Source organism: Uloborus diversus, chromosome 9 (assembly GCF_026930045.1).
Source record: "Uloborus diversus isolate 005 chromosome 9, Udiv.v.3.1, whole genome shotgun sequence".
In the NCBI taxonomy this organism is placed as follows: domain Eukaryota; kingdom Metazoa; phylum Arthropoda; class Arachnida; order Araneae; family Uloboridae; genus Uloborus; species Uloborus diversus.
In genome coordinates this window covers 6,221,219-6,246,054 of record NC_072739.1, presented here as the reverse complement: position 1 = coordinate 6,246,054, position 24,836 = coordinate 6,221,219, and the positions used below count along the sequence as shown (strand labels likewise).

General features: G+C 34.0%; 1 protein-coding gene across 1 annotated transcript in view; it reads right to left on the bottom strand.

Moving 5' to 3' along the window:
- LOC129230698 (eukaryotic translation initiation factor 2A-like) overlaps positions 1–24,836 on the bottom strand; it is a 69,971-nt gene that overhangs the window by 2,322 nt on the left and 42,813 nt on the right. The window contains exons 14-15 of the mRNA XM_054865117.1: positions 12,073–12,162; positions 8,281–8,345 (exon numbers count right to left, since the gene is read on the bottom strand). Of these exons, the coding sequence (XP_054721092.1) occupies positions 8,281–8,345; positions 12,073–12,162 (155 nt within the window). The remainder of the gene's footprint in view (positions 1–8,280; positions 8,346–12,072; positions 12,163–24,836) is intronic.

Sequence of the window (24,836 nt, the reverse complement as noted above, 5' to 3'; positions counted from 1 at the left end):
CATTTTACTCAACCCCGAATGAATGTTGAGTTTTTTCTTTTCGACTCGACCACACGTGGATAAGAGCCTAAGAACGTATAGACAAGCGAATATCCATTTTGACGATTCCTGAGTTAATTACGAGTTTTCTCGGGACGTCTGTATATACATATACATGTCGCATAACTCAAGAACGGTATGTCCTAGAGAGTCGAAATTTGGTACGTAGACACCTAGTGGGGTCTAGTTGTGCACCTCCCCTTTTGGTTGCATTCAGGTGTTTCTAAAGGGGTCTTTTGCCCCTTTTTGGGGGAAAATCATTGTTAATTTCGATGCAAACTCAAGTGGTGTTATAATTTGGCGGACACTTGGCAATATATCGCCAGTCTTTTGGTCGCCAACTTGGCGTTTTTTTTTTTTTTTTTAAATCTGATTTCAATTTGGCCACTGTTGGTGATTTTTAGAGAGTAAATTATTGAATCACATCAAAATTGCCAGTAATGGGGAAATGACAATAAATTGGAGTAAAAGGAAGTCATGTGATGCACACATCAGCTCCTTTTAAAATTAAAACTACAGTCTGACTACTGGTAAGATGGAAAGGCAAACATCCAGCTTACAGGCAGAGATGGAAACATCTATTAGTTTATGCTAATTTTTCCAGACAATAGTTAGCCTCTAAATTAAGCAGAGTCGCACTAAGATGAACGGAACCTGCACCTCCCCCCCCCCCCCCCGTTCAGATAGCCTTGTCTTGACTGAATGTTTGCCAATTCCATAGCAACCATGAGCAGACAGTACTTCAATGAAGTGCAGTGTATGGTATTTTTTACTTATAACCTCAACTGGCATTTGTTGCATAAAATTACTACAGAAAGACAACTAACCATTGATTACTTTTGATTAATTTAGCACAGGTCATTTTGATCCCTTTTTTTTTTTGAAACAAAGAAATATCAATAAATAAATGAAATCAGAGAAATGGGGCTCAACAGGACCAAACACTATTGCACTTAAATCAATAAATGGTCTTTGGTACATTATATGAATAAATTTTTTAATTTTCCAAAATGCCAAAAGTTTACTTTTGGCTTTTCTAACTAGTGTGGCAAAGAAAGCTTTTGGAATTCATTTGCAGCAAATCAACATTCAATTAAGCTCAAAGAATTTTGATTTGGTTGTGCCCGGCTTTGCACGGTATATCCATAGGCGGATTTAGGACGAAAATTTTGGGGGTGCAACAATAACAGGGATCTGGGGGGTGGTGGTTTTCAACAAGGCAGTGGCGAAATCAGAAAATAATTTTAGGCCAGGGCGCACTTTTAAGTCTAAAAAACGAGGTGTAAACCATATTTAGTAACATTAGGAGATCAGCAGTTCTTAACATTTCAAACTGCAGAAAAAGTTTTAAACAAAAGTCGATGTTGTTAGAAGCAAGGGGCGAATCCAGCTTCTGGTTTGAAATGGGAGTCACGCCCCAGAAAAAATTTGCAAGTAGTTTTGAAAACGCAGTTTTAGAGTTCTTGGTGATATTTTAGGGGAAAGAATGATATGTGGGGCTCCAAGGCTGTTTTTAGAAATTTAATTCTTATAAATGTGATAATAGTCCATGTTTATATTTTGGATTAGAAATGACACTCACGGACTGACCCCAATCGATTTTTTGAAAAACATAGAAATATATGTCCCCCCCCCACCACTACCTCTTGAAATAAAACCTAAAAATGAAGTACTTATGCAATACTCCATGGTATTAAAAAGAGGATTTCAAAGGCTACTGTCCCAAAAGATTCTCCTACTTATCACGAAATAGTATAGTTTTCAAAACCAAAATATTAACAATCTTTGATGATAATTCAAGAAAGGGGGTGGGAGGCCCTTGTTTGAATATTTTCCAAAATTAAAATCTTAAACACATGAGTGGAAGACCATATTTCGTAACGCTAGGGACACTGCAGTTTTCCAAAACTGAAGCTCCGAAAACGAAATTTTAAACGATTTTCGATGTTTTTAGGTGATCATAGGATCTTCCTTGGAAATGTTGCGAAATTGAAGCCCAAAAAACGAAATTTAAGATACTCCATAATAAGATTGGCAAGAAAGAGGGCATGGGGGAGGGGGGGGGGAATTGAGGATCAATAGAAAAAATGAAAACGAAATAGAAAGAATGAAAAAATGAAAAAAAAGGAGGGGGGGGAATATGAAAGAAAGAGGATTGTGCGAGGAGGGGGGGTATACACACAATTCTCCGTCAATAATCTGAAGCTGTTGAAAAATTTAAAGGTCAATATTTCTCTTTTTGAAATAAATTAAGGTTTTCCCTCAATATTATTTATTTTTTTCTTCTTAAAATAACTGCATTTTCCTAAAATGAGATCTTTTCTTCTCTTCAATAATGAAAAATATATTTTTTAAAAACATCAACTCAGCATTCTGTGGGAAGAGTCACCAGTATTGTCCCCATCACCCCTGAATGCACCACTGCAGCAAGAATTCCAGGAGTCCTCCTTCAAAATTTTTTGAAAATTTACCGGAAAAATGTTGGTTTTTAGTTGAGAGAGTTCGGAGTAGATTTTATTAGTTAAGTTTGTTGCAATTTTGTCAGGTTTTTTTTTTTTTTTTGGACTTGATTATCTATAGTTGTTTCAAAGTAGAAGAATTCGTATTGATCAGAGGCGTAACTTGGCCATGTAAAGTAGGGGGCAAATTTTTTTTCAAGGGAAATTTATTAGATTTATATTTTGCCATCCAACTAAAATTCTAAAAAAAATTTACTTTTCAAAAAACAAATGAATTTAAGAAATTATAATAACTTTTAACGCAATGTACGTTATTTAGTTTAAACAGAATAGAGCTACAGAGAGTAATGCGCACATACATCCGGAGAAGTATCACTCTTTCCCAAAATATGCTGATACTCTTTTGTTGTTGTATTTATAGTTTACATGATCACTGGCGCCAAACAGTTTTGCTTACGTTTTGTAATCCTAAAGTACGGATATCGTTTTCTAAGTTGCGTTGGTTTTAATTCTCGAATAATTCCATGGACTAATTAGAAAGTGCAAGGATTTCTGTACTTTGGAAATGATTTTTCTTTCTTTCTTAAGTTGTTTTCCAGGATCCCAGGTATGAAGAATCTTGCTATTAGTGACCTATGCCCTGAACCAAAGTAATATTCTACGTCAGTGACGCAACCAGAAAAAAAAATAGGGGGGAGGAGGAGGCACATCGAAAAAGAAAAGAAAAATTTAGAACTATTAGGAAAGGGGGGTCCGGGGGTTTTCCCATGAAAATTTTTGAAACTTTTGGCTTCAAAAACGCAATTTTAGACTTTCTTCGTTGATGTTAGGGTGACAAAAGGTAAAGGGGTCTCAGCGGAATTTCTCGAACTTGAAGCTTTAAAAACGCGATTATAGACCATATTTTATCGACGTTAGGGTAACGAATGGAGCTCCAAGGACTGTCCCCGATCGATTTTTTTTAATAGGTTGAAAACAATTCCTCCTCCCCCTGCTTTCCACATTGAAGTTTAAAAACGCAATTTTAGACAAACGTTGAAGATTTTACGGGAAGGAGGTTCTGAAGCTCTTCCTGGTAAAATTTTTAAAATTATAGTGCTAAAAACTAAAGCAATGTTTTATAATCAGGGGCTACTCCACTTAAAAATTTTTTTAAGTATAGTTTAAAAAACCAAACTGCTTATGGTATTGGAGGATGGCGGCATAGGGACCTTTGCCCGAATATTTTCTGAAATTCAAGTCTTAAAACGCGGTTGTAAGCCCATATTTTGTAATATTAGGGCCAGTAATTTTTCGAAATTAAAACTCCAAAAACGTAATTTTAAGCGATTTTCGATGTTGTTCGGTAATTGGGGGCTTTCCCCTGGAAAATTCGCGAAATTGAAACCTGAAAATGAAATGTCAAATGCTCCATAATGCTTCCGGTGTGTGTGTGGAGGGGGGGGGGGGGCTCTTCGGAAGAGCAGCATTTTGATAACTTTCTTATTTTTAGGCGAACTAGGTAAAAAAAAGAGAAAAAATAGGACGGAGTGGTGGGGGCGGGGTTGATTGCTGATCAATAAGCTGTTACTTTTGAATATTTTTTATTCAAAGATTTATTTTTAAAAGAAATTAAGATTTTCCCGTAACATTACTATTAATTTCTAAAAATTACTTTGTTTTCGAAAGACGTCTTCTCATCAATAATAAAGAATAGTTTTAAAAAACATTCAAATCAAACATTCTATGGGGCTCGGGCTTTAAGCTTCCTTTCTGGTTGTACCACTGTTTTATTTTGACCCGTCCATTATATGGTTGGTTGTTCATTCATGTGAGCTCCAATTAAAGGATTAAAAGAAAATTTCGCTTTAAGAAAAACTTTGCAGCAACATTTCCGCTCTTTCCCGAAAACACTCATTTTTCTGGTCATGTAATCAATGCTACATATCATATAGGCTGCATCAATGCCTATATGTATTGTGAGGGGGGGGGGGGGAGATGTTCATCATCACTTCGGGATTAGGCGATCAGGTACACTGGCCTTTTCTGGGCTTCAGTTGCGCCGCCTTGATGCAGTTTAAAAACAGATTAATTATTGATTGAAATTACTAATGGGTGGTTGAAGACAAGGATACATGTTTTGCATATAATTCATGACAATTGCATTGATAATATGCGAATTACATTTTATTATCATTTGAAAATAATATATAGATCATTTGACAAACAATTTAAAAAAATCCTTTGCTTAAGAACTAGGGGGGGGCAAAATAATACTTTGCCCATAGCTCAAAAAAAAGTAGGGGGGCACTTGCCCCCCTATGCCCCCCCTAGTTTACGCCAATGGTATTGATATACCAATAAATACACAATTACAGAGCAAACAATTATTCTATATTATAACACAGCACTAGTATAGCAGCTATGAAATTTTTTTTACCCAACTGCGCTTCTGAGTGACAAATACTACATTAATTTTTTTTTAAACCCAGCCAAAAATTTTGGGGGTGCGGCACCCCCGTAAATCCGCCTATGGGTATATCTCTCAAATAAAAGTCATGTCAAGTGACGCACGCATGTTCAACAATCACACTAGAACAAAAAAAAAAACAAAAACAAAAACAAATTTCTTGATAGATTGCAGAAAATTAACCTAACAGCAAAAGTTTTAAAAAATTGTTTGCAAAAAAAAAAAGGCTGCAGTGAAGAAAAAGAAAAAAAAAAGATGACCGCAACTGTCGGAGACATAATGAACTGCTGACGCAGGGAGAAGGGAGAGAATGATCTCACGCGTGATTGTTCTTGTTCACACGATTGTTCTTGTTCACATGCCTGTCACACTAATAAAGCAATAAAAAACAAAAACCAAAACAAAACGATCTTTTTCAAATTGTTTACTGAAAAAGCAAATCTGAAATCAAAATATCACATATTTCTGTGTACAAAAAAAAAAGTCAGCACATTTCTGTGGTGCAAGCCATTGAGAAGGAATAGATGGAGAGAGTGCAACCCTACTATCCCGATATGGCAACAGTACCATGTGACCTGGGGAGCAATTTCGAGTTGACCGTAACCGCTGAATAAGTTTTCATTAGCTGAAGCCGTGAATGATAAAAACCTTTAACTGTAGAAGGGAAAAACTAGATTTATAGTAATAGTGCAGTATTCTAGCATTGTAAACTGTGAGGGAAAAGCCACACCAGGAGGTCCAGTAACTTTTCACTAGTATGTACGAATGTTTTTAGCTTCTAAATAAAGAAAACAATAACATATATATGCATTCAACGAGTACATATTCCACAGTTGCCTATAATTTTTAAACTTTTGTACTTATTTTACTTATAAAAGTTATAAAACATTGTATATCTTGAGTGCAAATGACATTTTAGTTCCATAAAAACACTTTTTACTTATCTAGTAATTATTTTAACGGCTCTCAAGCATTTTGTGTACAGTTGCTTTGTTGGCGAGAATCTTCTCGCCAAGCTCATGTGAGCAGCAGATGCGCAAGAATAAAGATTTGCTATTTTTATGCTTCGATTTAAATACTAGTATGCCTGCATATGAAATCATTTCAAAACATTGATTACAATACACATGAATCCATAAATTTTCAGTCAATAACAGAACACTTTAAATATATATTTGTACATGCCCGTCATTTCAGGGAATAAACATCGAAATACATGAAAAATGCAGTTACATTATATATTAAAATCCGGAAAGAAGTGGGGAGAGGGAGTCTGAATGATAGGCCTGTATTTGTATCCGTTATTTATTTATTTATTTATTATTATGCGGTAAAAGAGTTGGAGCCAGAGTTGCTCTGATTTGTAGCCCCAACTTCATAATAAGCGCCGTCGCGTCGTCTGAAAAATATTTAATGCCAAAAGAGCGATTGAGTGCCAAAACGCGACAACTTCCCAGCCAAACAAGTCACCTGACCTGGGAAACATTGGGTCCCAAGCTTATTTCACTGAGACATTTGCTATGGCTCCCTCCATTAGTATACCTTCTCAATGATGCAAGCGATACATAACTAACATAGTGAATAATTTTGCTTGTTTGTTTGTTTTATCATAGCAGTGGTGTTCATAAAGTTCTTTAAAAACACAGTGTAAGAACTTTTTCTTCCAGCTAATGACTTTTAAAAAAAAAAGAAAGCATTTATCAGCGCATTGAAATGCAATCATTCAAAACGGTTACCAGCTTTAAAATTATTGCCATTTTGTGTCTGGTGGTCTTTACTCATCCTTTTCTTTTTTTCTTTCATGATTCCGAATTTTCGGTGAATATGTCAGTGATATTTATAAAAGTCAATATGCACCCCTGTTAAATGGTAATTCTAAAATTATTTTATTTTAATAAACTTTTTTATTTACCGCTTTTATACTTTTAGTGCTTCCATTTTAAAAAATGCAATCTGATTGCATTCGATATGAGAATCGAAATTTTACTCTTTTTTTTCAACCTAACTTCGCTTCATATGGAGGCAAATAAATGAAAAGTCTATTAAAACCATCATTTCAAGATTTTAAAACAAAATTCTGTTTTTGTTTATGAGTCTAACTTAAATGCTGAATAGATGATTTAATTTTAGTTTTGCTGCAACTGTGTCTATAGATATTAATGATCGGTTTATCATAGGCTTCTAAAATGCAATTCTAAAACAATTTTTTAAAAATTTATTCTTTTATGAGCCGTTTTTATACTTTTGGAGTCTTCACTTTGAGAATTGCTATCTCTTTGCATCGTCTTTGAAAACCGAATTTTTGGAATTTTTGATGTTTAGTACGCTTTGTTAAGGGGTAAACAAATAAATTCTCTTTTTATTTTTATTGAAATCACGAAATTTAGAAATTTTAAACGAAATTCTGAGAGTTTCAAGAGTTAAATGCTTGAATTTTATTTTTTTGTTTCAATTATTCAACGGAAATTAATATTATAAACGGGAAAAAGAAAAAATATCACAAAAACACCAACTTTGAATTTCGTTTTACAATCCCCCCCCCCCCACGCAAAATTATTTGATTTTTCATAAAATGAATTGATTGATTTTTCACAAAATGAATTGATTTTTCACAAATAAAATGGACCCTGTGAAAAATCCTGGACAGACCCCTGTTCAATAGCCAACACATGTTTGCAAATGTCAGGTGCCCACCAGGGACAGAGGGGTGGGAGGTCATCAGATTGCACCTTTTAGGGGGAGGTAATTTGAGAAAGATTTTGGTCTGAGTTTTGGGGGGGAGGAGGTCTCATTGAGAAGGGTGTGCTTCAAAGAATTTAGGGAAGCGTGCCATCGTCTTTGGGGGGGAGGGGGTCCGCCTTATTTCAAAAATAATTATTTAAAAAAAGACTCATTTATTACTATTCTTTTTATTGAAACCATGCTCGAAATTTTGCAGACAGATTATGAAGTGCTAAAAGCTTGTCGCAGACAGCTACAAAACTTTCTGCCACTGGAGAAGTAAGTCTACTTCAGGGGTATTTTTCGCGAGCTTTTGAATGAGACTGAAATAAAAAAATTGGATAATTATCGGATTCAGGTAGAAAGAGTCATTTAAAACCATTTTCATGACTTAAAATTCGAACGGTTCAGTACTTTTTTAGCGTTTGAAAACCCCCATGTTCCTTCTCGGGGTGCCCAAGAACCTCTTTGTCAAATTTGATCGAGATCCGACGTAAACTGTGGATTTGTATATGGGACATACGTGTATACACACACACACGTATACATTCTTTGTTCTATTTATATAGATTTGAATAGAAAAACTTTCAAATGTAACTACTTTCCACTTACATTCTTTTTTGCTTTACGAGCCAAATTTTTCTTTTTATTCTTTGAGATTGCAGCATTACTTGAATCTGAAAGTAATACGGATAGATATTAAAACCAAGTTCATGTCAAAAAACAAAATTAGTTTTTTCCCTTCAAATGTTAAACAAATCAGGGTTTGAAATTGATCAAAAGATTGCGTGAAACCTGTACAAACTAGAAAAATCCAACATAACTTAAAGTAAGGCATGAGATCTCACAACTTTAATCATTCAGCACATTTTGCACTGATAAAAGTGCTTGTGCTTCATTGCAGCCTTGCAATAGTTTTTTTCAGCATTTACCTGACAATTGGTGTTTTATTTTTATTGTTTCATTTTACTCACGTAGACCTAGATAAGACATATGTGACGACTAGAGATGCAAAATTTTGAGGTGGCGAAAAAATTAAAAACATTTCGGTTTCTTCTGGAAAAATTAGAGAAAATGAAAAATTGATTTTTTACAGTTTAAAATGATATATATTTTTTTCGAAAACATAAAAAATATTAAGTATTTAAAAATATATATTTAGGCCATATTATTTACCTGTTTTAACAGAAATATAAACTAAAGTTTTAAAACTTCTTCAAAAAATTAGCCAGTAGCTTTCCTTGTTCAAAGCACCAAAAATTATCTAAATTATTCTAATCATCATTCAGCTATTAATTTTGAATAAAATGGGATTTTTTGCAAATAATTCAAAGAAATTTCTTGCAGTTTTTTTTTTTTTTTCTGTTAATTGTATGACTGAAAGTTTTTTTTTTTATTATTATTTTAAAGTCACATGAGTTTATATATAAGTTACACATACATACACATTCAATTAATAAAAAAATTTTAAAAAATTGCATCAAACATTTGCACTAATTAATAGTATTGATATACTAATTCTGTCTGTGTATTCTATATATGTTTCAGTGACAAAATTATCAAACAATATTTTGGTGTACATGGAAATGAAATTATCTTACAGATTGCATGTCAAAATTAATGTTATCATGTGATTTACTGAACATTAAAAAGCCTTTTAAACAAAAAAGCATTGGATGTAAACACTGTAAACTTTTGAATTTTGAACTGGAAATGTTAAAATTTTTAATTATTCCTGAGTGGAAAAAAATCTTTTCAAGAAAAAAATATCCCCCCCCCCCAAGTAAGTTTAAATCTGTCTGCAGTTCATGCTGGCTAAAACATTGGATGAGCTTCAGTACCGTTAAAATGTAGTTTGAGCAACTAAGGGTGCACACATTGAACTCTGTTTAGTAAAATAATTAAACACCTAACATTACATTTGTTTTCTTACTGTGACGGTTCAGAACGACTTTTAAAATTAGGAAGAGTTTTCTTTTTCTTTCTTCTTTTACGATGTTGTAAAAAATTTGTGAACCTGTGAAGTATTCCTGTCTAAACCGTATATTCAGACAATTTTCTGCTTTTCTATGAATTCTTTCAATGTGTCAAGGATTTTTTGGACACTATGTAGTTTTAATTCAGTTGTTCTGTCTAAACTCTGATAGTAAATTTTAAGTCCTCAAACTGATAATGATCTGTAATTTTGTGCGAATTGATTGTCCAGCATTACAACTAGCTTCTGTCAAAGGAATATTCTACTTCATTTTAGGCAAAAACTAACAATACAGAATGCAATATGAAAATGAAGTTACCGCTGGGTAAAGATACCGGTTGTGATAATAATCACCTATCCTCATTCAAAAACTTTTCACATTTTGAAAAAAAAAATTACCGAAATATTTTTATTCACGAAAAACTCACGTTTAATCTATTCACATAAATGTATATATATATTTATATACTTAAACCTGGAATTGATAAATAAATTGCTTTTTAAAAGCACACACATGCGGATACAAATAAGTAAGTAAATAAAGAATAAATACCTTTGTGCTGAAAAATTAAAATGTCAGTAATCCAACGTTATTAAGCACAAACTTTTCTCGGATGACTTTTCATCCAAAAGCTCACACTTCTTTGCATTGAAAAAGGTGTTCCTTGTAACACCGAAACACGTGTCTGCAATCATTTGCAAGTTTTGTGCTTAATAACGTTGGATTACTGACATTTTAAGTAAGTAAATAGAAAAAATTTTTAGTTAACGAATTTTTAATGAAGCCCAGGAATATCTGCAAAGTAGGAGAGGTAGAGGATATTTGATAATATTTGGTAAAAATTTCAATGTGATTAAAGGGGACTATGATGTATGTGAACTTTTGTTTTGCAGTAGAGTTTAATTAAAGAACTGTTGTTCGAAGCGCCCTCTTGTGAGAGAAACACTTTGCGAGGTGAGAAAATGTGAGAGAAGGGAGACGTGCGCTTGAGTCGAGGCAAGCAAGTGTTCCAGACGGGAACTCTGAAAAATAATATTGTCGTTCCAGATGGGAACATATACGTGTGTGTGTTCTCTAAGAAAAGGACTTGTCTTATTACTTTCTTCTATATCTAATATATAGAAGAAAGTATTGGATTCGTGCAAATTTTCGAATTTCGAATTTTGACGGATTCGAACGTTTTGAGGTGTGCTGAGTCCATTTCGACTATTTTTGGAAAATGTCTGTCTGTCTGTGTGTGTGTATGTGTGTGTGTGTGTATGTATGTGTGTGTGTATGTATGTGTGTGTGTATGTATGTGTGTGTGTATGTATGTGTGTCACGTCTGTGTGTGACCAGTTTTTTGTGGCCGCTCTACAGCAAAAACTGCCGCATGAAATTGACCGAAATTTGGTACACATATGTGCCCCTATGTGAACTTGTGCCCATTAGTTTTTGGAGCGAATTCCTCCAAGGGGGGTGGAGCAATGGGACGTTTTTTGAGTTACGCGTGCTTGCTATTCCTCAGGAAGTAACTGGCGGAATCAAACAAAATTTGGTCCATATGTTACCCCTAACAGGAGCAGGTGCTGATTCAATTTTGGTGTCAATAGCTCAAACGGGGGTTGAGTTATAGAACGTTTTTTATCGTCAATTGTGACTGCTGTATCTCAAGAAATAACGAACGGAATCAAACAAAAATTTTTTGACAAGTAGCCCTTAGTGGGTATAAGAGTTGATTTTATTTTGGTGTCAACAGCTAAAAAGGGGGTAGCACAATCGCCCGTTCTTTTTTTCCATTGTGAGTGCCCTATCTCAAGAAGTAATGCTACGTTCTGGTTGAAATTTGGAATATATGAATCCATACGTAAACAGGCTTTGGTTTAATTTTGACTCCAATCGCTCCAAGAGGTGTTGATTTTTTTTTTTTTTTTGCGAATAAAAATAGTTTTATTAATGCAACAATAAGAAAGATAAATCGTAATAGATTGTCGTCTGCGTATTTCTCGTGATTTTAATTGTATGGAAATGATCTGAAATATTATCTCAATGATTTAAAATTTTTAACTGTTGCCATCTTATGTTTGTTAATAAATAAAATATTTGTAATTAATTGAAGTAAGGCTTTTAAAGTAACTTTCAATTTTCGCTCTTTGTTTTGTTTTTACAATAATTCAGACATTGGGATGGTTGTCAAGTTTTTGCATGTGTAATTTTGTTTTTGTTAGGAATATTGCTTCCTCGTCAAGCATGAGGAGGGATCAGAAAAAGGAAAAATATAGAAGAAAGTTTCGTGATGGCCACAACATACTAGTTTGTGTAAGTAAAGTCAGTGATGAGAGTTGGAAGATATATATATGTATATATATTTTAAAGAAAGAAAGTCTAGATAAAGCAAGAGGGAAAAACCTTCATCCACTTGAAAAGAAAGCATCCAAAATGAAAATACCAGTTTTAGAAGCAGGTGATTCATCCTCGTGAAGTTTGAAAGTTGAAGGCTTTCCCAGAGCACAAGGAGGTCTGTACACCTCTTTGGACGCTGAAAATATTAAATCGTTCATATAGGTCACAATGATTTTACCCGGTATGCACAAACAAATAGAATAAAATAAATATTAATATGGGAAAATTTTCCCCTGACATTATGACTTTATACATCCCAGGGATCCCACAGAGGTGGTTTTAGAGTTTATATTTTTTAAACCTTCTGCCGGGGGGGGGGGGACTTCAACAGTTTTGGGGGACAAAAGCTAAAATTGGAGGTGCGCATTAAGAGTTTGGAGGCATCAAGGGAGTATTTAAGGAGTGGGACATGCCCCCCCCCTGCCCCTCAGGGTGGTTTAAAAAAACTTTTTTTCAGCTAGAATCCAGGACACTTCCTTTTTTTTTTTTAACACTTACTAATAGTATTATGTTGTAAAAGTTTTAGCTTCTTATTCAAATTTTAAGACGATGCTCAATGACCCCTTCATTTAACGTGTGCTGTATCATAAAAAATGCCACAAATTGAGAAATATTTAATTTCCCCTGCTGTTTTTTTTTCTTTTTTTGTAAATAATTGTTTTATTGCAATGTATATGTAAGAACCGCCGCTCGGTTCTTATTACGAATCTTGTTGCAGTGTTGTGCCGTGATAATCCACCACGTAGGAAGAGGACAAAGCTACATTCACAAATCACATCTTTATTTTTACATGGAATATAACAGCAGGAACTTCTCTTAACTAACCAACTTGTTTAGTTGTGCCACGATTTTTATATAGGGAATATCATTAAAAGATTACAGATAATTATCCCTTGATCATGTGATCTCACGTGATCTGTATAGGAGGAGCATATTGCAATAACGAAATATTATTGGGCTTTGCACCGCAGACAGAGGCTGGCTTAAGTCTGGAGGGAAAAAAAGTGTCTGGTAGGTACTTTAAGGGGAATCTCATCTGAGCCCAGAACATAGCCATATATGGTATGAGAAGCATTTAAGTGTGTAATAAATAATGTCTGTGACTCATACGCGCTGACATATAAGTGAACAGAACTTAATATGGAAAAGGCCTAGCAAAGGATTTTTCATATTACATATATGCATATTTCTAGTATGTATTATAATATGTAGCATTGTTTTTTCAGTTTGAAGTATTTTTTTAACCCCCTTCCCCATACTATTGAAGTTTGGGGGAGGGGGTTGAGCACCCTCTTTCAGTTGAAATAAGAAGCTAAAATTCTTCCAGTATATTGCTATCCACAAGTCTAAAAATATTGAGGGGTGTCCCAGTATCTAGGAGAAACTTTTTTCTTTAGATGTATTTTTGAACCCCTCTACCCCCCCCCTCTAAAAAATAATTCAAAAATTACTCTCTCTGAATAATCTTATAATTTCAAACAAAAGAGAAAGTGACATAGGCATTTTCCACTACGGTCCGTCAAAGGTGGCTCAAAACAGCTCACTATTCCCTCCCCCTCCATATAATTATTGTTATCCAGGATACTTTTGATTTCCAACCAGATTGTAGCATGTGTGCCCACAGAGTACATGTCCAAAGGTCCCAAACCAAACCACATCAACAGGACCTCACCAATGCATTGTCTGAGTTTACAACTACATAGATATCATAGTTCCAACCACCCTTCCATATCACAACAGCAATAAACATACAACAAACAAAAGAGGGGAAAAATGGAAACATCCCTTTTTGTTTGTTGAGCGTTGAACATTAGTAGCCTGTGTTTTGCAAGGGAAAAAAATGTGCTTTTAGCAGTTTGTTGACGAAGAGGGACTTTTGATTGAGTGATAAAATGGAGGCCACAGTGGTCGAACCCCCCTCCCTCCAGATAGATTTCAGAATTTTCTATAATTTCATATTTTTAGCATTCAAAAAAAAAAAAAAAAAAAAGAAAGAAAGAAAGAAAAAGAAAAAATAAAACTTCTGAAAAACAAATTTTTCTTGGGAGGGGGGGGGATTATCTATCATGATTTAAATAGAGAGAAAACTCCTCCAAGATAGTCCAAAACTGCGTTTTTAAAGCTGGGTCATTCCATGTGAAATGAGCAAATCAGCTGTGGCTGACATGTCACAGATTTCAATGAAAATTTTTATTTAGGTAAACCATGCATATCTATGAGGGAGTGCAAAGTGAGGGTGTTGTGAAGGTTTATAACAACACCCTAATTTTGTATAAGAATTTGACTCCATTATCTTATAAAAATCGACAAAACTTTATTTACATCACATATACTTCAAGAAGTCGTCATTTTTATTTTCTCAAGACCAAATTCCTGGAACACGATCTCGTGCGTCTTTTTCACTTTTTTTAATTACGTGTTGCCATTCGGCAGTTTGTGTTAAATAGAAATAAAATAATTAAATTTAAGAATGAAAAGACATTAAAAATATGGATGAAAATATAATACTAGAGAATTATCATTACGTGGTAATAATTTTGACTGAGAAGGGCACTTCAGTACCCCCTTCCCAGTAACGATGATAATAAATGCGTTGCCGAAAGTCACGCATTAACCACGAATGACATGTCCATAATTCTTTGGGAAGTGAACTGTTCATCCATATTTTGTCCTATATGAAGTTGCTTCATCTTTTTTATGCATTTCTTCTTCTGGTTGGTTAACATTGTCCTTGTCAGCAGACAGAAATGCTGGTTTTAGCCTGTCTACAGACACAGTGACATTTTTGCCTTTTATCATTACTTTGAACACTTTCGCGCCGCGCTTGATGACTGCATAAGGTCCGTTGTATGGCGGCTGAAGACTTTTCCGCACCCCATCATTTCTGATAAAAACATGGGTGCAAGTTTTTAAGTCTTGTGATATGAAAGGCTTAATATTAGAATGTGATTTTGTCGGTAAAGGAGCAAAATCGTGAAATATATCTCTTAGCTTCTGTATCATAGTTTCAGGGCTTTTAATAACCGAATGTTCATCGAAAAAATCTCCTGGAAGTCGAAAAAAAGTTCCATAAACAAGTTCGGCTGGTGAAACATTCAGATCCGTTTTAATTGCTGCACGGAATCCTAGGAGTATGGTGGGAAGAACTTCGGTCCATTTTTCATTTCGTCGAGCTTTTAAAGCACATTTTAATGGTCGATTCCAGTTCTCAATAAGACCATTTGATTGAGGATGGTATGGTGAAGTTCTTATCTTCTCGGCACCAATGAATCGAGTTAATTGTCGAAATAGCTCAGACTCAAATTGACGACCTTGATCTGATGTAATTTTTTCTGGACAACCAAATCTTGAAATCCATTCAGACATCAACGTCTTAGCGACAGTTGGTGTTGTCATATCACAAATAGGATATGCTTCTGGCCATCGCATTGCCCTATCAATTACCGTTAAGCAGTAATTCTTTCCTTCAGATTCTGGTAGTGGTCCTATTAGATCAATGTGTATATGGGCAAACCTAGATGTGTTAATATCAAATTTTCCTTCTTCAGTTTTAGTGTGCCTGAAAACCTTTGATCTTTGGCAGTTTGAACACTCTTTAACCCATACTTTGATATCCGTAGCCATTGAAGGCCAAACAAATCTCTGCTTAATAAGCTTAGTCGAACCTTTTATACCTGGGTGTGTTAAATTATGTAGGTTTAAAAAAACTTGTTTACGAAAACTTTTTATTAGAAAAGGTCGTGCTTTTCCTGTAGAAATATCACAAAATATTTCAGTTTTTGAATCGGGCATAGTAAGTAATTTTAATACTAAATTAGATTCCTTATTTTCTAAAGCAGATTTAAGTTCTAAGTCAGATTTTTGTTCAACACCTAACTTAGCGTAATCTAGCGAAGTAGGAAATTTAATTGTACTTATTCGAGAAAGGGCATCGGCTGCTTCATTTGAGCTACCTTGCAAATATTCAATGTCAGTTGTAAACTCAGAGATAAAGGATAACCATCTACTTTGCCTATTTGTGTAGGTATCTCGTTTCTTTTGAAAAGCAAATTTTATTGGTTTGTGATCAGTGTATATTATACATTCTTTCGCCTCGATGAAATGTCGAAAATATTTTACTGATTCATAAATGGCTAATAATTCCCTATCAAAAACCGAGTATTTTAACTGAGCAGTATTCAGTTTTTTTGAAAAAAATGCTATTGGTTTCAACCCTTCTTCAGTCTGCAGACTTAAGGTTGAACCAATGGAGAAATCACTAGCATCAGTGTGTAATGCTAACTGCCCATCCTGCGAGGGAAAGACCAATGCAGCGCCAATCAAACTTTGCTTAGCTTTCTCAAATGCGTCATTCAAAATTGGAGACCATTCAATAGGAGTGCTATCATTCTTTTTACATCCTCTTATTTGATCTGTTAAAGGGGTAAGCAGTCTTGCTTGCATGTTTAACAAATCTTCTAAAATAATTTATTAATCCAATGAATCGTCGAAGCTCTGATATTGTTTTTGGCTTAGGATAATTTTGAATGGTTTCAACTTTTGATTTTAAAGGTTTAATTCCTTCAAAAGAAATATCATGTCCTAAAAATGATACTTCAGTTTGAGCAAAAACACTTTTGGAAATATTCACATTTAAACCATATTTGGCAAGCCTACCTAATACAATTTTCATGTGTTCTAAGTGTTCCGTTTCATTTTCGGAAAAAATTAGTATGTCGTCTAAATAAGCAACAGCGAAGTCTACATTTGAAAGTGCCTCGTTAATAAATCTTTGGAACGTATTTGCTGCACATTTTAAACCGAAATTTAAATATAAGAACTCAAAACTACCAAACGGTGTGGTAACTGCAGTTTTTTGAGTATCATCTTTGAAAACTGGAATGTGAAAATATGCCCTAACAATATCGAGTTTAGAGAAAATTTTCTTGCCGTGTAAAATGTTCGTTACATCGTGTATGTGTGGCACAGGGTAACGGTCAGGCACAGTGACCGAATTTAACCTTCGATAATCACCACAAATACGGTAAGATCCATCCGCTTTTGGTACCACGTGAATAGGAGAAGCCCAAGGAGATTTTGAAGGACGGCATATTCCTTGATCCATAAGGTATTGAAATTCTTTTTTAACTTCGATTAATACCTTTGGATGTAAACGTCGGGGCTTAGAAAATAAAGGCGGTCCTTTTGTTTCTATATAATGGACAGTATCGTGACTGACTGGTTTTTTGAAATTTGGGATAGGATTCAATAACTCGGGAAAATCTTTAAATAATTCTTTGTACACCATATTATCCGAGACTAATTTAATTCCACTATATTGAGTTTTAGTTAACTCTCCCTTCGTTGTCAAACCAGTGACTGAATCAATTAATCTCGACTTCTTTAAATCTACTAGTAGTGAAAAATTTTGTAAAAAATCTGCTCCTAGAATTGGGCAAGAAACATTTGCTACAACAAATGGCCACTGATATATTCTACGCAATCCAATGTTAATATTTAACGCCTTGTGGTCGTACACAGCTATTTTTGAATCGTTCGCAGCATACACGTAAGTAATGGGAGTTTTTGCTTTGAATGAAAAATGGGCAGGAATGCAAGAAATATCACTGCCACTATCAACCAAAAAATTTAATCCCGTACTTTTATCCATTATGTGTAATCTACACTGTTTATGTGCTGCATACCTGCCAACATGTCTACTTGGAAAACCTTACAATCTCCCGTTCAAAACCTTACAATGATTCAAAATTACAATAACACTCTAATTTCCTTTACATTTTTATTACATTACAAGCAACATAACTGTACTAGAAAACATAGAAGGCCATTGAAAACTAAAAATAGAAATGTTCAAAAAATTACAATATCTTGATGAGGTACTGGGGTACCTAATTTTGGTCCAACCTCATACTGCAAATTAAAAAAAAAAATTACTCTGCCTCCATACTTTTTAAATGTTTATACGTAGCAGATTTAGCCTTAGCCAAAAACTCTTTATTAAAATTCTGTTGATAGCAGAATTGTTTCTGCATGTTTTTGGCTAGTAAAACATTTTCTAAGTTCTCGTTTGATAAAGAACTTCGGTTTTCAGTTCTTGTTTTCCGCACACAGCTGAATACTCTTTCACATTCACAGTTACTGTGTGGTATTGTTAAAATGCACAACATGAATCTAGCTATTCTACTATATTTAAGTGATCCATCCGCTGCTTTAAGTTTCCCCAAAACAAACCACTTTTTATCCACTGTTTCTTCATTTATTACCTCAAGTGGTAAGTCATCAATTTGTAGAGCACAAAATTCTGCTTGGAGCTGATCTTTGGCCTCATTCAGTTTCGTTAGAATTTTTGAAACTAATAGCTGGAAAGATATCTAAAAAATAATGCACATCCATGAAAGACTTTTGGGAAATTTTGTCAATGTCCGCAACTTCAGCATGCATTAATATATCGCTATTAATCGGAAACTTGAGTCTGATATAATTGCAGCATGCAGAAAAGTACTGTCTAACATCAGAATAAAATTGCTGTTTTTCCTTACTTTCTAATTTATTAACTACTTTTAAGGTAGCACTACCAATCAACAAATCTTGGTCATTTTTCTGGTTGCATCTCTCAGCATACTTCACATCAGTTATGCATACACAACTTTTGAGAACAAATGGCTGAACAAATTTGCATAAAATATCTTTGAACATTTCTATCAATAAAGAATTCAAAATATGAATTTTCGGTTCTGCAGACTGCATTATTACATTTGTTTTTTCAAAAATTGGTATCATGAAGTTCAAAAATAAACAATGAGCTTTGTTCAGATCAGAAGTTAAAAACATAAGTAATCGTCCCTCTCTTGTCAAATAACTCTGAGTACATACAGTGCTTTTCTTACTTGAACTTGGCATATTCATAGCACAACTTGAATTTGTCTTCAATTTTTTGGTTGGCTGCTCACTGCTGCATGAAGAGCTTTTCTTATTAGATGTTTTCAAAGGAATTCGGTATGATTCAAGTGAAGAATTTTTCTTAGAATTATCCGCTTGTACGATCTGATTTTTAAAAAAACTACAAAGTACATCCCATTGTTCTAATAACCGTTTTAAACTCCTGCCTAGAGACAGCCACCTAGTACACACGTGTTTAAGAATTTTGTGGTTTTCCACATCAAATTGGTCTTGCAAATCTTTTAACTCTTCTTTTCTCTTTGCACTTTTCTCCAAATAATAAAATATGTCGACTAAAATGTCATTCACTGATACAGAAAGGGAGTTGGCTGCCTTCTCAGCAGCTAAGTGAATAAGGTGACAAACACAGCCCATGACAATGATATTTTCATTTCTGCTTTTAAGATGAGCAGCAACACCCTTCTTATCGCCAATCATTACATTTGCATTGTCTGCACTATAAGCTATGCAGTTCTCTACACTAATGTTTTTTACCTGCAAGGTATCAAGTAATAATTTCCCAATGTTTTCTCCAGTACAGCGCCCAGATAGCACAGGAAGAGCTAGTAGAGAATTTTTTATTTTGCCCTCTTCAGTGTTGAAATAAACTACCACAATAGGATAAATTTGTGCATTCGAATCATTGCTACCATCAACAGAGATTGTAAACACTGTTTTTTACAGAATGTCCCTTAATGAGTTTTTACCTTCTAACGCCATCTCCTTAATTATGGCGCTCGTTTTAGTCCGACCACATGCAAATTTTTTAGCAATTTCACATTTAGGAAACATTTTTTTAAAGAGTTGCCCTGCGTGATCAGCTATTGCTATAGTCAGATTATGCTCTAATATGAAACTGGTGAAGAGGCACTCCGCGCGTATGACATCACTTCCCGCAGCGTCGTCCACACGATTAAAGAATGTCCCGAGTCTCTGAGATTTTTCTTAAATTGCCATATAATCTTGGTGCTTTTTAGTTGCAACATGGTCCTTAATATCACTTTTGCCACCATGCGCAATTTTTATATCGCAACTGCAAATGGTACAGAGCGCAAATGAGGGCCCTTTCCTTGACTGTTTTATGCAGGGGATTTCTTGTGCATAGGATTCCAGAAACACTTGATTATAACTTTTTCCTTTTTTCTTTTCCATTTCACGGCAGTGACGGTTATTCAATCCAGAAAGAAAGAACACTGTTACGGAAGCAAAATCCAAAAATAAATTCACACGAGGCGAGCAACGCCGATTACGCTATTGCTGCACGTCTTTCTAGCCGGCAGGAGTGGATGCTCAACGAGTTGCTAAAAATCACGATCGACGCATGGAGGCGGGCTTAACAACTTCCCTCGTTTATAAACAAATAGCGCATGCGTAGAGGCTAGGAGAAAAGTGTTGGATGGTACGTTAAAATTGCGCATTTCTTCTTCGCATAAAGGCTCGGGTTTGAAAGCTCAGTGATCACGTGATCACCATGCGTAAAAGCATTGCGCGGTGGCTCCGGTCGATTGTAGATAGATGGGCTTGAGCGCGTTCGATTGTTTGAACGAAAGTTTTGCATTTTTAGGTTTTGGGGGAAATTTTACGCGAAACCGTACAATTTTAGTACAGAACCTTACAACCGTACAATTTGTACCAAAACCGTACAATGTACGGCCAAACCGTACAAGTTGGCAGGTATGGTGCTGCTATGTCAGGGTAAATATCGTTATTAGACATAGCAGCTATGGCAAGTTTTTTTGAACTGCATCATAACTGCATGGTTGGCGACATTTAAATGCTTTATCGCCGAATTTTTCATGATAAAAACAAAACTCAGATGTATTTTGATTATCTGAGGGTGTTGGAACTCGTCTACTCCTAGATTGGGACCTATATCTATGATTACTACGACCTCTTGAAAATGAACGTTTTGATACCATTTTAGTTAATTCAGAAACTCGCATGGTTAAATGCTCAATTTGATTTTGCAAATTTGATATTTGCGTCGTTTGTTCACTATGTTTTAGTGTTTCTGAAATTTTGCAAACTGATGGCTCCATTTTTATTTCATGAATTTTATCAGCTAAAATGGACAGTTCAGTCAACTCTGAAGTTGATGCTGATAAAATGGCTTGAATATGTGTTGGCAAACGCTCTAACGAAATGGTTTTTAAAAATTCGTCAGTAATTGAATTTCGTGAAAGTTCTTTCATTTGCCGAAGTAAAACAGATGGTTTTTTATCACCTAATGTAAGTTCACACAAAAGTTTCCGTATTTGGCTTGATTGCGAATCGGAAAACTCTTTAACTAATCTATCTTTTAAAGCTTGATATTTATTTCCCTCTGGAGGAGCTATAATTAAATCCGAAACAGCGCTAAGTGTATCTGCGTCAATGGCGGATAACAAGTAGTTATACTTCGTCTCATCATTTGTTATACGTGAAACATTGAAACTAGCCTCCACTTGAATAAATCAAACTGTTATATTACTTTTCCATAGTGGAGGTAATCTGGTTGCAACTCTCAAAACTGAGTCACTTTGTACAGTATTATTGGTAAATTCAACATTATCTAAACTTTCTACCGACATTTTAAAATTTAACTGAGAATTTACAAGTAAAATAAACAAATGCAATTAAATTAAAACAAAGAAAAATTAGTCAAAGATAAAATTTATATTTACACGAAAATAAAATTTAGGCCAGAGCATTTCCCTTCAAGTGAATGACTTTAAGTGAAGAGCATACCATAGAATAAAGCATTGTCCGTCTTCTTTTTCTTTTCCTTTTTTTCTTGTCCAAAACGTGGGTCACCACTGAGAGTGTTGTGAAGGTTTATAACAACACCCTAATTTTGTATAAGAATTTGACTCCATTATCTTATAAAAATCGACAAAACTTTATTTACATCACATATACTTCAAGAAGTCGTCATTTTTATTTTCTCAAGACCAAATTCCTGGAACACGATCTCGTGCGTCTTTTTCACTTTTTTTAATTACGTGTTGCCATTCGGCAGTTTGTGTTAAATAGAAATAAAATAATTAAATTTAAGAATTAAAAGACATTAAAAATATGGATGAAAATATAATACTAGAGAATTATCATTACATGGTAATAATTTTGACTGAGAAGGGCACTTCAAACCTCTATGGAAGTTTAAAAACTGTTTGTTGCTTTGTTATTGAAATTAGAAGTTGATGCCTACGCTAAGCCTAAATTTTCAGAGTTCATTGCTGCCAGTTTGTGACTCAATAACTCCATAAGTTATAAACATACACTTAAAAAATAAATATTTCCGCATTCTATAAACAAATCTCTATTGGGAAAGAGCAAAGTAAAATTTATTCGGATCTTTTTTTGAATCTGAGATATTAACAAATATTGAAATTTTGCCAGTTTACTTCAGATTTCAAATCACTCTTCTAGCTCTTTCAATGAAAAAGTAACAGTAAAAATGATTCAGATTGAAAAACTATCTATAACTAACTATCTGCTCTAATTTAGTAATTGTTTATGAATTTCTTGGTGACGAAATCGTACTTTAAAAAATCGAAAATTTCCGAAAGTTTTATTTTTTCCTCTATTTCAGATGTTCTACTCAAGTTTTTTACGTAACATATTGAAGTGTCTTTTAGATGCTACTAAATTGTAATCATTGGTATCAGTGTATTTTTGTTACTAGAGTAACTTGAACGAAGGTAAAATTTCATTAGTTACTTCTTTTTATTTTGTAAGTTTAGCAAAACTAATCATTTCTTTCGTGTTTCATTTTCTCGAAAGCATGTTTATGAAGTTTGTGCTGAAATGCAAATTTTTTTTAATTAAAATAAATGTTAGTTTTACTCGCTTTTGCATCATTTAGTCGTTTATCTAGTTCTTTGAATTCTCGTAATTTCACATGAGGGCCAATCCATACAGGTTCCATACAATATAAACTACTCATTCATGTCCAAATATTTCTAAGTTATCAAATTAAAATAATTATTTTGAAAATTACGATATGTTTTTTCAGTATAATGTATTATATAGGGCACAACATACGTAATTTAAGAAGGTACCATGAAGTTTTCACACTATTTATTTCTGTTTTAGTGTGTGAATTGACTAGCAAAATAGCTTAATTTCAAAGACCTGTATCTTTTTTACAAACCAAATACAAAAAACAATATGTATAACATGCATAGTAGTTCAATGGAATATTCAATTGGCCAGGAAATTTTATTTTTAATTCCATCCCCTTTTGGTTTATAGGGGTCTAAAAATGTCATTTTTCCGATTTTTGAGGGGCTATAATCTATAAAGGGTACACAAACACACAACAACAGTTATATATTGTTTTTAGCATGGTTCCAGTGATTAGTTTTTGCCGTATTTCATTTTGTGTTTCCGTCCCCTACGTGAGTTATCACCCTTTGAAATGAGTAAAATTTTTACATTTGACCTTGAACTTTAACCTGTTGCCATTATTTTAATTATTAACTTACAGCTACGTAACTCAGCATGTAAGACTATCAACTTATGCACTTTAACATCAAAGCGTTAAATTAACTGTCATAAATGTAATTCAAATAGATTTTGGCCAAAATGAAAAGGTCTAAAAGTCCCATTTTTGACTACGAAAATCACTTTTGATGACCTCTAAAAAATCAAAGGTCCAGCTGAGAGAAAAAATAAAAGTGGTTTTAAACATCTTTCATATGCAGCTTTTAGGGATATGAATTTCAAAAAAATTAAAAATGGTCGAGCGCACCCATCCGTTGAACCTGTATGGATTGACTCATAAAACAGAAAGAAAATGCTATTTTTCTGAATTTTATTTTGCGTTTGGAAATCAAAAACCAATTTCAAGTTTCTTCAAGCAAATAGTAGAAACACAGCTCTATATTCTTGTAAAATTTTACAGTTGTCTGAATTTTCCCTCGTTTGAATTTTTGTGTGTATGTGAAGGTGAAAATCATCATTTTACAAAATGTCACTAAGTTTAAAACTGATTTTGAAGACAAAGGAGTTAAAATACAACTTCAAAAGTAAGGTACTTCTTTTATGATACTTAGCACATTATTGGGTATTAATTTCATCAAAGCTAATGCATTCCTTAAAGATTGAGATTAAAAAATAAATTGCTTAATTATGAGAAAATTGAAATATTTTCCGTTTTTGAAACTCGGTTAAAAGTTAACTATAATAACTTTGAAAATTTTACTGATATCAGATTAATTACCCTACTCCATAGATTGCAGCAACATATAACTTTTATGCTTTCATTAAATAGTTAATAAGATACAAGCCTTTAAAAGTGCAACATTTAGCATTTATGAGAATGCTGTTCAATTTGACCAATTTTCAATCGCGTGTAACTATTCAAATAAAAAATTTTAAGCAAAAATATTTTAGACATTTTTATATAGGCATACAAGGAACCTGTATACCAAATTTCATAAAAATCTGTTACCATGCGGCCACCACTTTTTTGCGAATTTTGCTCATTTTGTATGGAATGACCCAGCTACAACTTCAAAAAATTTCAAGGTTTTGACTATAATGAAAGAAAAATACTTTAAAATATTGGTTATATTCATGATTTTTTAAATACACTTCAATCAAAAAAGAATATTCTTGATTATTCTCCATTTCAATCTCCAGAGAATATTCTCATTTTTCGAGACTACTCTTGACCATGGGCTCCCATATACAAAGTTACAAGGGGGGGGGGGGGCTCAAAAATTTCCCCTGTGGTTTAGCTGGATATTTCCCCATGGAAACTAATTTCAGGACAGATTAGAGTCATTAAAATTTGACAATTTTAATAACTTACTCATTAATGGCTGGAGAAGAAATGTGTTTACATTTCTGCAAAGGAAAAAGTACTAAAAGCAAGGAAGTTCCAAT